The sequence below is a fragment of the Apostichopus japonicus genome, chromosome 11 (assembly GCF_037975245.1).
Source record: "Apostichopus japonicus isolate 1M-3 chromosome 11, ASM3797524v1, whole genome shotgun sequence".
NCBI lineage: Eukaryota > Metazoa > Echinodermata > Holothuroidea > Aspidochirotida > Stichopodidae > Apostichopus > Apostichopus japonicus.
This window is the reverse complement of record NC_092571.1, coordinates 17,519,189-17,532,522: the sequence shown is the minus strand read 5'-3', so window position 1 is coordinate 17,532,522 and position 13,334 is coordinate 17,519,189. Positions and strand designations below refer to the sequence as shown.

Below are 13,334 nucleotides of genomic sequence, written 5' to 3'. Positions count from 1 at the left end.
AGTGCTCCGAAGCATGACATGAGAATACAGTATATATTTGTATTAGCAATAGAAAATTGTCCAAAGTGGCTGCTCACCCAAATAGGGCATTTTACATTGTAATTAACATAATATAATGCTTTCCTCAAATCTTGAATGCAAAAAAAAAATTGTATTAATGGCTTGAAGACAAAGTAAAGGTTACCTGAGCTGTATGTATGACACTCTAGCAAAATATTATTAAACAGAGACTGTGCTCAACTTTTTGGACATTCATTCCTGATTGATAATGCAACAAGAGTCTTTGAAATGCAATTTCCCCCAAAACAGGAAGAGAAATTGAACAGTTTTGAGGAAAGATTATGATTATGAAATACTAGGTCCAGTTTGAAGCATACAACACAGATTCTAGTTTCAGACAAATCTATCAAAAGGAAGGATCAATGTAATAATTTATTGAAAGTAAAGTATTATTGTTTTAAGTGAAGTCCTTTGTCGACGTTATTTACATGTTGGATGTTCAAATCATCTTCCAACACGTTGCACTAAGTCTAAAATTTCCCCCAAAAACAGGAAGAAAAATTGAACAGTTTTGAGGAAGATTATGATTATGAAATCCTAGGTCCAGTTTTAAACATACAGCACAGATTCTACTTGCAGTAAAATCTATCACAAGGAAAGATAAATGTTATAATTTATTGAAAGTAAAGTATTATTGTTTTTATTAAGTGAAGTCCTTTGTTGACGTTATTTACGTGTTGAATATTCAAAGATCTTCCTACACGTTGGACTAATCCTAACATCTTCCTACATGTTGAATATTCATGACATCTCCCTACAGGTACTACTAGGACTGTCAGATGCAGAGATAGAGGCTGGTATGGGTATAACCAAACCGCTCCATAAACGGAAATTAAGGCTTGCCATCGAAGACCACAAATACCCAAACCAAAGGTAAGACAGGAAGGAGCCACTCGATCGCCTTTTTACTTTAGAGGCAAATTTGATTTCAATTCAGTTTTATTTCAATCAATCATTTCAGTATATAACAAAGATATAAACATCAGATAACAGTGAGGAACAAAGAAGATAAAGATAAAACCTAAGAATGTCATCTTTTGAACATTTTTTTGCTAAGAAATTTGTGGCTCCATTTGACGACAGTTTTAGCCTAAGTGTTGGATGTAGTTGTTCAAGCAGTGTAACGAATCATACAACAGAAGTAACAGGAAGGATAAGCTTGTGTTCCACCCCCCACCCCCATAAAAAATGCTAGTTCACAGTTTCATGCATATCAATTTGGTGGTGAATATGATCGTTCATTCAAAAAGAGGTTAGGACTAGTGTAATAGGATACCCACATATTTTACTAAATTTATTAAGGTGCTTCTGCAATGACAGTTATACAAGCGGTTACTGTCTGTGAGTTGTGCAAACGATAATAACTCATGTTAGCGGATTATAATTTAATACTTTACATATTAATGCATGACGTGAATTGCTATTTGACCTTCATTCTGGCTGTTTACAAATATCTGTATCGATAGTGAAGATATCGGCACAACTCTAATTAAACTGGCAAAATAAGCAGTTATTCTTGCTTTGTCAACAAACAAGTTCATTGTTACCCTTACATACCTCTAGCTGCTGTTTTTGTTCAACTTTGGAACAAACGATGCTAACCTTTGTGAGGGAGGAATTCTAAAGAAAAAAATAGGTAACACCTCAAATTCCTCCAGAACTAGATGACTACTGGAGTGGAACTGAAAAGTACTTAAAAGTTACAGCATTAGTTTTTTTTATGCTGTAAACAACAAAGTAGTGAAAGAAACTTATAAATTCTAAGCTGAAAAAGTGATTTGGGGTTTTTTCTTTCCTCTTCACTAAGAACCAACTTTGCTGTTGCTTGGAATATGTCTGTAAACCATTGAACATGTTTGTCAACCAAAATATAAATATTTTGCATACTTTATACTTTCTTAATAAAATATATATGTATTCAACTTGATGAACTCAACTCTAATAATACAGGATTTTCTCAGTCAATATTATTTGTAAAATGATACATAAACAACATATTCAAATATTAAATAATACTTAACAATAATAATAATGGGGGCCTGAAGGACAGTTTTATTCTACAACCCCATCAAACAGCCACAGGGGCATGTGGGACAAGCCAAATGACTTATAACTCACCCTTCACTGTGGATGGCTATCCAAGTTACAGTTGTTTTAGCTTGATTCGGATTTTTCGGGGTTTCTTTTCATTTAAAAAGCCATTTTACATAGGAAAATAATTGATTGCTCCATGGGTGATAAGCCCATCCTAGTTTACCCAGCCAATGCTGGAACCCAATGACTATTAAACAAGATGCCCGGTTTCGCTGTTTCAAATGCCACAGCCTTTATCCACTTGACCATAGCAAAAATGGAAGTAAAAATGGCGCAAAACTAGTGGAAAAATGTCATGTTTCATAAATCAAGAATAAAGAAATTCTTTTGCATCTGATTTAAATTATTACTGATAATTTACTGGTCTTTAATTTGAACCTCTTTTGTTATTTGTTTTGTTTTTTTGACGGTGTGAATTGGTTGCTTTGTTCTGTTCCAGTTTTCCAAATATAGCCAATCTGGACCACCAGTGGGTCTGCAAGGACTGGTTGAAGGACATCGGGCTATCGCAGTATTCAACTCACTTTGAAAACGAGAGAATCGACGGCAGAGTGCTGAACACTTTAACTCGAAAAGATCTAGACAAACTTATGAACATAACCAGAAAATTCCACCAAGTCACTATCTTACACGGAGTAGAACTTCTCAGATTGGTCGAGTTTGATAAAAGGGTGAGTAACGGAGATTTAACATGGAAGATAAAAAAACAAAAAGTGGAACTATTTCTTTTGGTGGCAAGGTTAAAATGAGTTAACTGGCATTTGATTATAAAGAAGATAAAAAAGAATAGAAAAGAACTTGAAGTATTATTTCTACAAGTTTACAACTTAAATAGTTTTTATGAAATTCACAATGTTAGCATTTATTTTCAGAGACGACCCTGGAAATCAGGAATAATTTGAAAATGCAGCTCATTAGGAGATTGGCTAATCTAGATTTTGTTTTAAATTAGGAAAGAACAGCCTCCCCCCTCAAAAAACAATTCTGAACATTCTTTCTCTCCTTAAGTCATCTTCAATAAATGTAATAAGTCATCAGAGCTCCCGAAGAGTTAAATTTTCTAAGCACTCCATTTGATTAATTTACCTCCATTCTGTTCATTGGCAGGTCTTGACGGAACGGAGGGCTCAGTGTGACGACATCGACTGTGATCCGCTGGTATGGTCGACCCAGAGGTTGATAAAATGGACGGAAAATATAGATCTCAAGGTGAGATACGACAAATAGACAACCATGTTCCAGTATTTTCATATTTATTACATGTAAATTAGAAACATTCAAATTATCAATACAGATTTGTTAAGTAACGCCTTCTGTTCAGCGGGATATCGAGTCAGACGATTTCGGTTTTTCAGTTCTGAGTAAAACCCTGTCTGTTACATTTCATTTCACAGCCCCTTCGAACGTTTCAATTGATAAAATACTAGTTATGTTTGGTATTGGTATGGTAACCTCTTCCATACTACAAAACTGTCATGCTTTTTGCAATGGTTAGAGACTTTTTTAAGGGATGTTGGTATTTTAGCTGACAACACACTGTTTTGAGTAAGATTTTGAAAGTGAACCATTGAAAACAGAGACAGAGAACATAGTCTTAAATTATGTTGACATCTGGATTTTTCATCACTCAAACTTGTTATGATCAAGTGATTGTTTACTATACATCAGTGCCCCCTCACCCACCCCCCTCCCCCTTACTTCCCAAAAAATGATCATTTAGAAACCTGGTATTTCAAACTTTCTTGCTTGGTGAAGTCAATTTTCACCTAGTTCATCTTGGCTACCCGGTTGCAGAATGGCATTATATTTTGCAACTTTTGAAAATATGTATGTTCCAGAGTTTTCCACTCTCCCCACAAATATCGGCAATATCTTTTTCCTTTCGAATTTGTTGGAACTCTTCAAAATAATTTGGCGACACTTAATAGGGTCGCTACCCCACTTGGAATACCAGATAGTTAGACCGCCCAGCCCGTAATTGTTATCATTTCGGTTTGTATTTTTAATAATGGAATGCCCAATATGGGTTCAATTCTATATGCTATTAAGGCAAAATTATGGATTTTTTGGTCATCGTTTAGCAAATTTGTCACCAGCAAGTCTGTGAGCCTCTGTGCTATTGGTGCTGTTGCCATATCTATAATTATTTACCAGTTATTTTAATTGTTCACTGTTAAAAAAAAATGCACTTAAAGTGTTTTCTGTATAATAAGAGCTGTTTTATCTAAATTTTAAAGGCAAGCAGTAACAACTTGACACATTAACATGTAATATGTTCCATGCCATTCTTGTGGATGTTTTAAGGCTTCATAAATCTTTAATAATTTCCTTGTCATTCCGATAGGAATATGCGGATAATCTAGAAGACAGTGGTGTCCATGGGGCTCTCCTGGTGTTGGAACGTTCCTTCGATGCAGACGCTGTGGCCAATGCCCTCGGTATACCAAGCAGTAAAACCATCATTAGGAGACACCTCACCACAGAACTGAATGCATTGATAAGACCAGCAAGGTATAAACGTATTTACAGTGTATGCTCAGGAGGGGGCTTATGGGATTATCCAGATTTGGTACCGGAGGGGATTATGGTAGAGATGGAGGTTTAGGTGGAAAAGGGGTAGGTAGGGTAAGGGAGACAGGCCGAGTAGGGGAGAGGGAGATATTGGTATAGCAATGGCACCAGGGAGGTGCTAGAAAGATATCCCATTAACCATTTGGTGAACCCGCAGATTGATGAAGTGGGAGAAGAGAACGATGAGAAGGAATGGGGGGTGGGGGTTGGGGGTGGGTTATTGAGGGTATTACAATTATATAGATGTAGGTCTATTCCAATTTTTATATTCAAAATGATTTATAGATGATTACTTGAACGGTAAATGAATAGCTAGAAGGGGTCAGATAATGGTGGGGTGTAACCAGGTACGGTGAAAGAGCACCACCATCACGAGACGCCGTGTCATCAGTATTAAGAAAACTATGTTTGCTAAACCAAGGCTGAGAAAGGTCATAAAGGGGTTTTGGTGCATTCTCTGACCAAGAATGAGAAACAATTGGGAAAGTAGTCAATAAGAGTGTGAGGGTCTGCATTCAGTTTTCATAGCAGAAATTGATATCATTCCCTAGCTGGCAAAAGATTCTTCTTTGTCATCTGTTAGGAAAACAAACCTTTCTACAGAGCTGATGTATTTTATTATCTTTGGTCCTTCAGGACTAATCTGGAGAGTATTCTCAATAATAACAAGGAGGACGCAAGGTCACGGAAGTCCAGCACTTCCTCCAATTCCAGCAATAAGTCATTCCAGAGGTCGTATCGCGGCCCGAACGACAGCAAGAGTAAACCTACCTTCCGTGTAAGTCGTCAACCTTTTTCGTTTTGTTCGATGCTCGGTAATCAGAGGTTGAATATGTATGTCACTAGGGTGTGGCTTGTAATAGGAATGAACAGCCTGTTCGTCCTTGGAACAGCCTGTTCAGAAATATCATCAAATATGCAGCAATACAGGAACAAGGAAGAAAAAGAAAGAGCAAAATAAAATTTGAAATAGTTCTACCCTATTTTAGTACATATTTACAGACTGATATTAGAGAGTGGTGAAGAGGTGACAAAGAATATTTTGAAAAGTAAAAGTAGAATACCACCATCAATTTTGGAATGTATTGAAAGTTAGTGCTGTTTTAATATTGTGATAAGTTAACAGCAATTCTGGTACTAAGAGTAGTGTGTCATGGATGTGTAGTGTAGTCTTCAAAATGTCTGACCAACAAACTGGAGAAGTAAGTACTAATTTATGAAATTTGTTCTCCTTATCAGTAGTATTTCATGTATCCTCTCCTTCTCCCCCAACCCCTCCCCACCCCTTCTAAGCTTTTTCTTTCCTTACAACTAGAGTTAGTAATTGTATTGTATATCAAACAATGTGATGTAGATAGAAGCATCATTGTTGTTAGCAAAAGTTTACAAAGCAGAATAGCGCCATCACTCTTGAAGAGGTTGCAAATGCCATGATTTAGTAAACAGCTTTACATCTTATTGCCTCAAGGAAATATGACACACAGTAAGAAGGAACAGACACCTTTAAGCACACTGCAAAATATTGCTAGGATAGCTATTAGCCCTAAGGTTACTAGTCTTGAGCAACCCAAAACCTTCCTAATTGGCTGTTTTGACAGGTTTTTGCCAAAAATTGCTTATTCAAAGAACAGAACTGATAGATTTACAGTTGCTATGGATGCCTCACATCTCCCCGACTACAATCCTTGTGAACTCTCATGTCTCAGCAGAGTGTTGTTGACCAGTCAAGTATAAAGCTGGCAAAGAAAGTTGTGCAGCTAGGGGCCTACCTTGCCATCATGAGTCTAAACCTGCTAGTAGTAAACTCAATCCGTCTTTTTTCCTATCAACATTCAGGAAGGACATGACTAAACTTTTCTTCTGTTCCCCCCTCCATCTCCCCTTGTCCCCCCCCATCACTCCTCTTCTCACAGCTCTCTTCCACCCTTTTTTCTCCACACCTTTCTGTCTTTGTCCTTCTCCAGTTTATTCCCTACCCTGTTCCCTTAATCCTCTCTTTGTCCCTCCACTGTTTATCTCCTACCTCTCCTCTTCCCCTGTTGCTTTTTTCTCTCCATCCCTTGTCTACTAATCCCCTTACATCTATATCTTTGTATTCACCATGCTCATTAACCTGTCTGTATTCTGTGCATATTTTTGTCCCTTCTGTTACTGTAACTTGTCATTTAGCCTCTGAAGAAGATCCTGCTAGGATTGAAACGTCAGGCCAACTTACTTTTACACATTTTTTCCTATCCGTCAAATGCAGGGCTCCCTCGGCAGAGCTCTGGGAAGAAAGATGAGGCACAACATGGAGAAGCATCCAGGACTGATGTTTAGTGATAACCCAGAGAAGATGAGGGCCAAGTCTCGAAGCCAGGACCTATCTAACACCACAGTCTAACCTCAGTATATGCTCCAATGAGGAATATGATGTAAGATTGATGTTAAGAGATACCTCAGATAAAGGTGAGAGAGCGAGAGAGGGAGATCTTAGGACCTCCTAAGCACCCCTGTCTTACCCAAAGAGAAGAAACGATAGGAGCCACCTAGGAGATACAGATGTTCAGACAAGACGGGGTGGTCAATATGCAGCTGCTAGGACCTCTTTAGCACCCGTCTAACCCGAGGGGTATGGTGGTATGAAAATGCCCGAGACAGAACAGGAGAGATATGCAGATGAAATTACCCATCTAGGTTTTCCTTACATCAAGGTTGTACTCAACTGTCAAGCACTCACGGCAAAGTTGCCAAGTGTCAAACAGGAAATATATTCTGCAATCATAAGACAGTTTGATGATAAAGTACAGGTGATGTGAGTACCATCAGTACAAGGCTCTAAGCATGAGTATGGGTACTTTAGTTTTGCACTAGTACCAGAGTATGAGTACAAGTTGATCAGGGAAAGTCTGAGTATTGGCAACCATTATAGAATACTGGTATGAGTATAGACTTACTACAAATCTGAAGCATCTTGAATGGAAACAGAGGAAGATTAATTGAGAGTGAATCAAGGCTCCTCATCAGGAAATATCAAAGATTCTTTCCAAGATTCCTGATCCTTTATATCAAGCAAGGTTTCAAGACAAATCTGAAAAGTTAACTTTCGCATTTTAAAAAGAAAAATTATTTATTTATTTTTTGTATCATGGAATGTTGGTCAGGATATTTACTCAAATTTAAGAAACGAAAGAAATTAAATTAAATACTTAACAATTTTTAAATGAAATGTTTTCAGCACAATGTAGTCATGATAGTTACAACTCAAGATTCTCAAAAAATTTCGAAATTTTCTTGATAGAAGGCAGCAGTTTGTTCTGAAATCTTTCCACAGAATGCAGTAACCATAGTTACACCACAACTCAAACAAACTTTGCTTTTTAAAGAACTAAACCAAATTTTCCTCCTCTTGATCAGAGTGTGGAAATTCACAATTGAATTTTACTTTAGTGACTAATTTCTGCAAGTGAACAGTTTCTGTTTTAGATATCATTGCAAGTTCTTCCAGTGGATGGATTTTATCTATCAATATTTCAAAATTCTTTTCTTTCTTGTCATGTTCATCTTCTGTTTTTTTTACTTTGTAAGCTTTTTGCTTCGCCAAAACTGGCCACAGATATTTACATTTTTACTCAAATTTAGCAAGAAATATTGATTTCCACGTCAGCTATCGAATGAGTCTTCCTAATTCACCTAGTAAAACTGAAAGAGCGTCGCCGATCGTAGTCGGCGACCAAGTTCATCAAACCCAAGTCAACCAACTGAATGTGTATCTGAAACTGGATGAAAAAGATAAATATAGGTCAAAATATCCTGCAGTGAATTCAGTTTCGTGTTTGCTATCAATATTTTGAAATGTCATGTAAGGGCAGCCTTGGTCCTCCCCTCCGCCCCCCTTCTTTTTTTCTCTGTTTTATCGTTTCTTATCATGAAGGCTGATCTTGTACTAGAATTTCATGAGATGAAATTTTATTGGTTACTACGTGGGTGGGGGGGGGTTAAGGTTGAACCAGGTTAAGCAGATGGTTAATACTGGCTTAACCTTTGCAAATAGTTTATATGCATGTTCAATATATATTTGTCAAAGAGTTGATTTCTTAGACCATAATTTGACTGGGATTGCCTGCTGATTGTTTGCCAGTGTAATCTCAGAGCTTGGATTGATTTGTAAAAGCTTTATCTTTGACAGCCTTGGATATATGTAAGGTATGTTTCGGTTCTGTGAAAGATTGGGAAAGGAGGAAGGGGGGGGGGGGGGCAAGAGTTTGAGAAGGTGAAGGTTGGCATTAATAAAATAAATATTTTTTCAGTAAATATAGCTCAGGTTGTTGTTAGTGTCAAGTCTCTAGTCCGACAGATTGAACCTTTCAGACATATTTTTCACAGGAATGCCAGTTCAATTCAATAATTGTATTCAAAGATTTGGCAAAAATTGATGACTATTTGGACAAAATGTGTCCTGTTGAAATAAATCAACGAAAAATATTTTACGTTTTTTTAAAACTTCACTTTTGACGATAGCGAGCGAAGACAATTATTAGTATTAAGCCGCAGTCTCATTTTGTACGTCTTTTCATGTATCGTATCTTTGTAAATTTAATTACGAGTTACGACGGAAGGCCCAGAGGCTGTTTCGTTGAAGTGTCTGGTATTTATGAGCCTGTTGGTAATAGGCTGTACGGAGAGAGAAGAAAAATATTCTCTCATTTAATAAACACCCTCGGGTAATTGGACTTCAGCACAGCAGGTGTTTCGAAACAGGTTAATATTGCGAGGTGAAATAGTCGAAGGTAGAACTTTGAAAGGGTAAAACACAGTTGATAATTTCCTTCTGGTTACAAAATTGTAAATGGGGTTCTTCAGGTGGCATTTTCTTCTTTCTCCTTTCTGTTATATATTTCTTTCAGTTTTCCAATTTTCTTTTTTTTCGCCATCTTGTAAAAGTGATAGTCTTTCTTTGTAATTTAAACATGGCTCTTCCAAAGGGTTTCAAGTGATTAAAATGATTTTTTAAGGCGGTCTGAGGAATGCTAAAATACTTCTAGAACTTGTGCATGTGAAGAGAGTATTGTCTGTGTGACTTGTTATTTCCACATAAAAAAATTCCAGAACGCTTAAAATGTCTCTTTAAGTTGTAACATCAACTCAGAAGCTTGTTCTCTCGTCCAGTAATTTGTTGCCTTGTGTGACTTGATGCTGGTTTTCTATTATTAGGTTTCAGTGCAGAACTACGTGTTGAGGACAGTTTACTTGGCCGTATTTTGAGGGGATTCAAATGGTACAGATTTTAAAAATTTGCTGTTAATTGCGTTATTGCATCTGGCAACAGTATACTAAGTGACATCAGCACAACAGAGCAAAAATTTTATGAAGGGGGATATCTGTACAAGCTCCATCAACTGAACTTTACATTGATGTGCTTCCTATGTCACAATGTTGTTGCTAGGGGTGACAGTCGATTTTTCCATACTGTGTAATTAAGGGATCATACCCTATAGGTTTTAAATTAATCATTGGAGGTATACTGGCTGTCATTTGAAATGTATTTTAGCTAGAACAGAAAAACCACTAAAATATGGCAGCTATAAGAGACACTTGTATTGAATTTTTTGACATGTATTAAACAGAGGCAATCAAGTGGGTAAAAGTATCTCTATATTCTTAAGTAAAATATTTTCACATATTATTAATCAAACTCAAATAAATTCCATTTGTTAACTCTTGCTTCATTTAAAACTGAAAGCATTGATACTTTCTTTATCCATGATACTAAAATATCCAACTAGCCAATCACAACTGAGCACATATCAATGGTTGCCTAGCAACATACTTTCTACTTGATTTCCTTACACTTCCATGCAACACAGAGAAAACAAAAGGAGAGGAGGTCTTTGTGACAAGTAAAATGTTTGCGGTCGGAAAATTGAAATTTATTCAATAAAGACACGCCAATTTTTGATTTTATCAAATTTAGTACCAACCTCTTAAGTGGTCAAAGTGAATTTGGACAAACAGTTAGAGAACACATGCTAACAAGCTCTGTTGATATGTGATTCAGTAAGTTTAATACACACATAACAGACTTATACAGCCTGCCAACTAGGACTTACTTTATCATTGCTATCACCTTCTTTAAAACCATAAAAATATAACGAAATAGGAATTTATAGTTTGGTCACCATTTTCAGGACGGTCAAGAAAAATCTTCTCACAGAGGGTAAACGATTCCTCACCGAGTGATGCTTTCAAATTGAACGAAAAGATAAAGGCTTTCCATTCTTGGTCAAAAGGCGTGACGAGTATTTTGGGTTTGGCGATGTTTTCTGTTGGCTTTCTATTTTCAAATCTTTTCTTTCTTTACTCTCTCCCGTGGTGCTCATAACTCATCTTCCAAATTGCCCATCTTTCTATGAAGTCCATCGTCTTTACCATCGCAAACCACAAACAACTGTGTGCTTTTTTTAAGGGCTTAGGTTTTAACATGATTTTGATGTTTTATGAATATTCATAGAGGTTTATTCTAAGTTTTGGTCTAATTTATACGCTTTCTTATCATTTCCTTATTTCCTTATTTGAGACAACGAAGAATTTTCTTTCTTTCTGTCTTTCTTCCTTTTCGTTCTTTTCAACTCTATCTCTCATTTTTTTAAATGAAGCACTGATGCAAATGCTTTGTTTCCATTTTTTTTGTCCGATTCCCCCCCCCCCCTTTTCGTACGACGACAGTAAATCATCTTTCATACCCGAAGCAAACTTTTTTTTTCTTTTTTTAATTGTATAAAATACATGTTTGTTGTTTTGTATTTTAAAAACAAATGGTAGAAGGATTGTGTTGCCAGAGTTATCTTATCTTGTTTGTAAGGTTTTTAGGGACATTGGTTTTGTAACTTTTGTATATGTCGGATTCACAGAGCATTTTTACAAACAGTTTTATTTATTGGGTGTTTTCAATCCTCGTTAAGTAGAAAATGTTGATACAATTTAAATTTAAAATTGAAATGTTTGAATTCTGAATTTGCATTTGCATTAACATTTAATTTATTATACAAAAGTTAATATTCTGTTTGATATGCAGGTAGTTTTAAAGAGTGGTGGGGGGGGGGGGTGATTATCAGTAATTAACATATGGTGTATATTGATTGATGTCAAGAATTGTAGATATGTTGCTAAAGAGTCCAGCAAGAGATAAATACACCGCTATCTTTAATTAATGAGGATGTGCAGGTCCTATAGGGGTGGGGTGAGGGTGGGGTGGTTGTAATGAAGTTAAATATAACAATGTGTTATGTATTTTGTTCAGTAGTTAAGGTTTAATGTGTGTAGCATAAGGACGTGGTACTGTGATTTCCATGTACAGAGTGGCATGAATTTAAACCTTTCCTATAATGCCTGCCGCACACTGGCCGACTGGTGACGACCTGACTCAACTTGGTCACTTTTACGTGGAAAATATGGGATAGTCTGGGAAAATATGGGATAGTCTGGGAAAATATGGGATAGTCTGACCAGTTCTAAGTCAAGCCAGCTTCAGTTGGGGAACTGAGCATTTACCATTTTATTGACTGGCAGTGTGCAGTGGTCCATGACAAAAAAACTGTCCAGTCTTTACCAATGTAACCAATCAAAGGGACTGTAATTTAACATGTGACCTAAATGAGCACCAGTGGTTATTGGGAAAGCAGCTGTTATTGCCTCCATGACTATTGAAGACTAGTTCATGAGTCGAGTTGAGTGGTTTTGTGGTCAGTCGGGCAGTATAAGGTGGGCTTACGTTAGTGCAGAAGTAGGGATAGGCTTTATAGTGAATATGTGGATAGGGGTCGACCATAGGACGAGGAATCGACAACTTCCATGAGGAAAGGAGTTTTTCCGATATGGGTATACCTCTGTTTTATCGTAGAATAGAAATATCGTGGACAGCCTGGTGTATATCACGTATAATTCATTTAATCAAGGCATTAATTAGAAAGAAAATGTTGTGGTGATGTTGAATATTTTTATGATGAGTAATACTTATAGTTTGCCATTTTATCTGCCAGAAAAAATTGCTTCCTGCGAAAAAAAGAAAGAAAATGTTTGTAAAAAGTTTGTACATAGCAGATGTTATTTAAGTGTATAAAAAGAAAAAAAACCATTTTATATCGGTAACTATAGATTCCTGTGTATATTTTGTCGTTTCATCGGGCTTTGTTTTAAGATCACTTTCAAACAATTAAATCATTCATCTCCAGTGAAAATAGAATCATGCATGGAAATTGAAATAAATTTTATTTATCGTCAGAATGATTATTTTTCTAGCTCTTTTATTGCTGGTTGTTTGGTCTCTCCTTTTTTTCCTTTGCTTTTTGATTTCGATGATAATCATAACCCCTATGCATTCATGATGGCGTGTGTGTGTGAGTGCGTTTGTGACGCCCAGCTTGTAAACACGATATCTCAAGAAAGGAAGGTCAGACGAATTTCATATGTAGTGTGTAGAAGTACCACATTGAGTACAAGAAGCCTATTGTTTTTGGTGGAGGTCAAAGGTCATTTGGGGTTACCAGGGGTCAAATTGTGAAAACCTTGTAAACACAATATCTCAAAAAGAAAAGGTCAAACCAATTTCATATTTGATGTGTAGAAGTAAC

At 36.5% G+C, this 13,334-nt stretch overlaps 1 protein-coding gene across 8 annotated transcripts in view; it reads left to right on the top strand.

Annotated features, from left to right (window-relative positions):
* LOC139976231 (kazrin-like) overlaps positions 1–12,990 on the top strand; it is a 91,289-nt gene extending 78,299 nt beyond the window's left edge. For all 8 annotated transcript variants that reach the window (XM_071984808.1, XM_071984804.1, XM_071984803.1 and 5 more), the window contains 6 exons: positions 821–933; positions 2,594–2,825; positions 3,262–3,363; positions 4,499–4,665; positions 5,362–5,503; positions 6,974–12,990. In XM_071984808.1, the coding sequence (XP_071840909.1) occupies positions 821–933; positions 2,594–2,825; positions 3,262–3,363; positions 4,499–4,665; positions 5,362–5,503; positions 6,974–7,108 (891 nt within the window). In that variant the 3' untranslated portion in view covers positions 7,109–12,990. The remainder of the gene's footprint in view (positions 1–820; positions 934–2,593; positions 2,826–3,261; positions 3,364–4,498; positions 4,666–5,361; positions 5,504–6,973) is intronic.
* Positions 12,991–13,334: the final 344 nt, after the last annotated feature.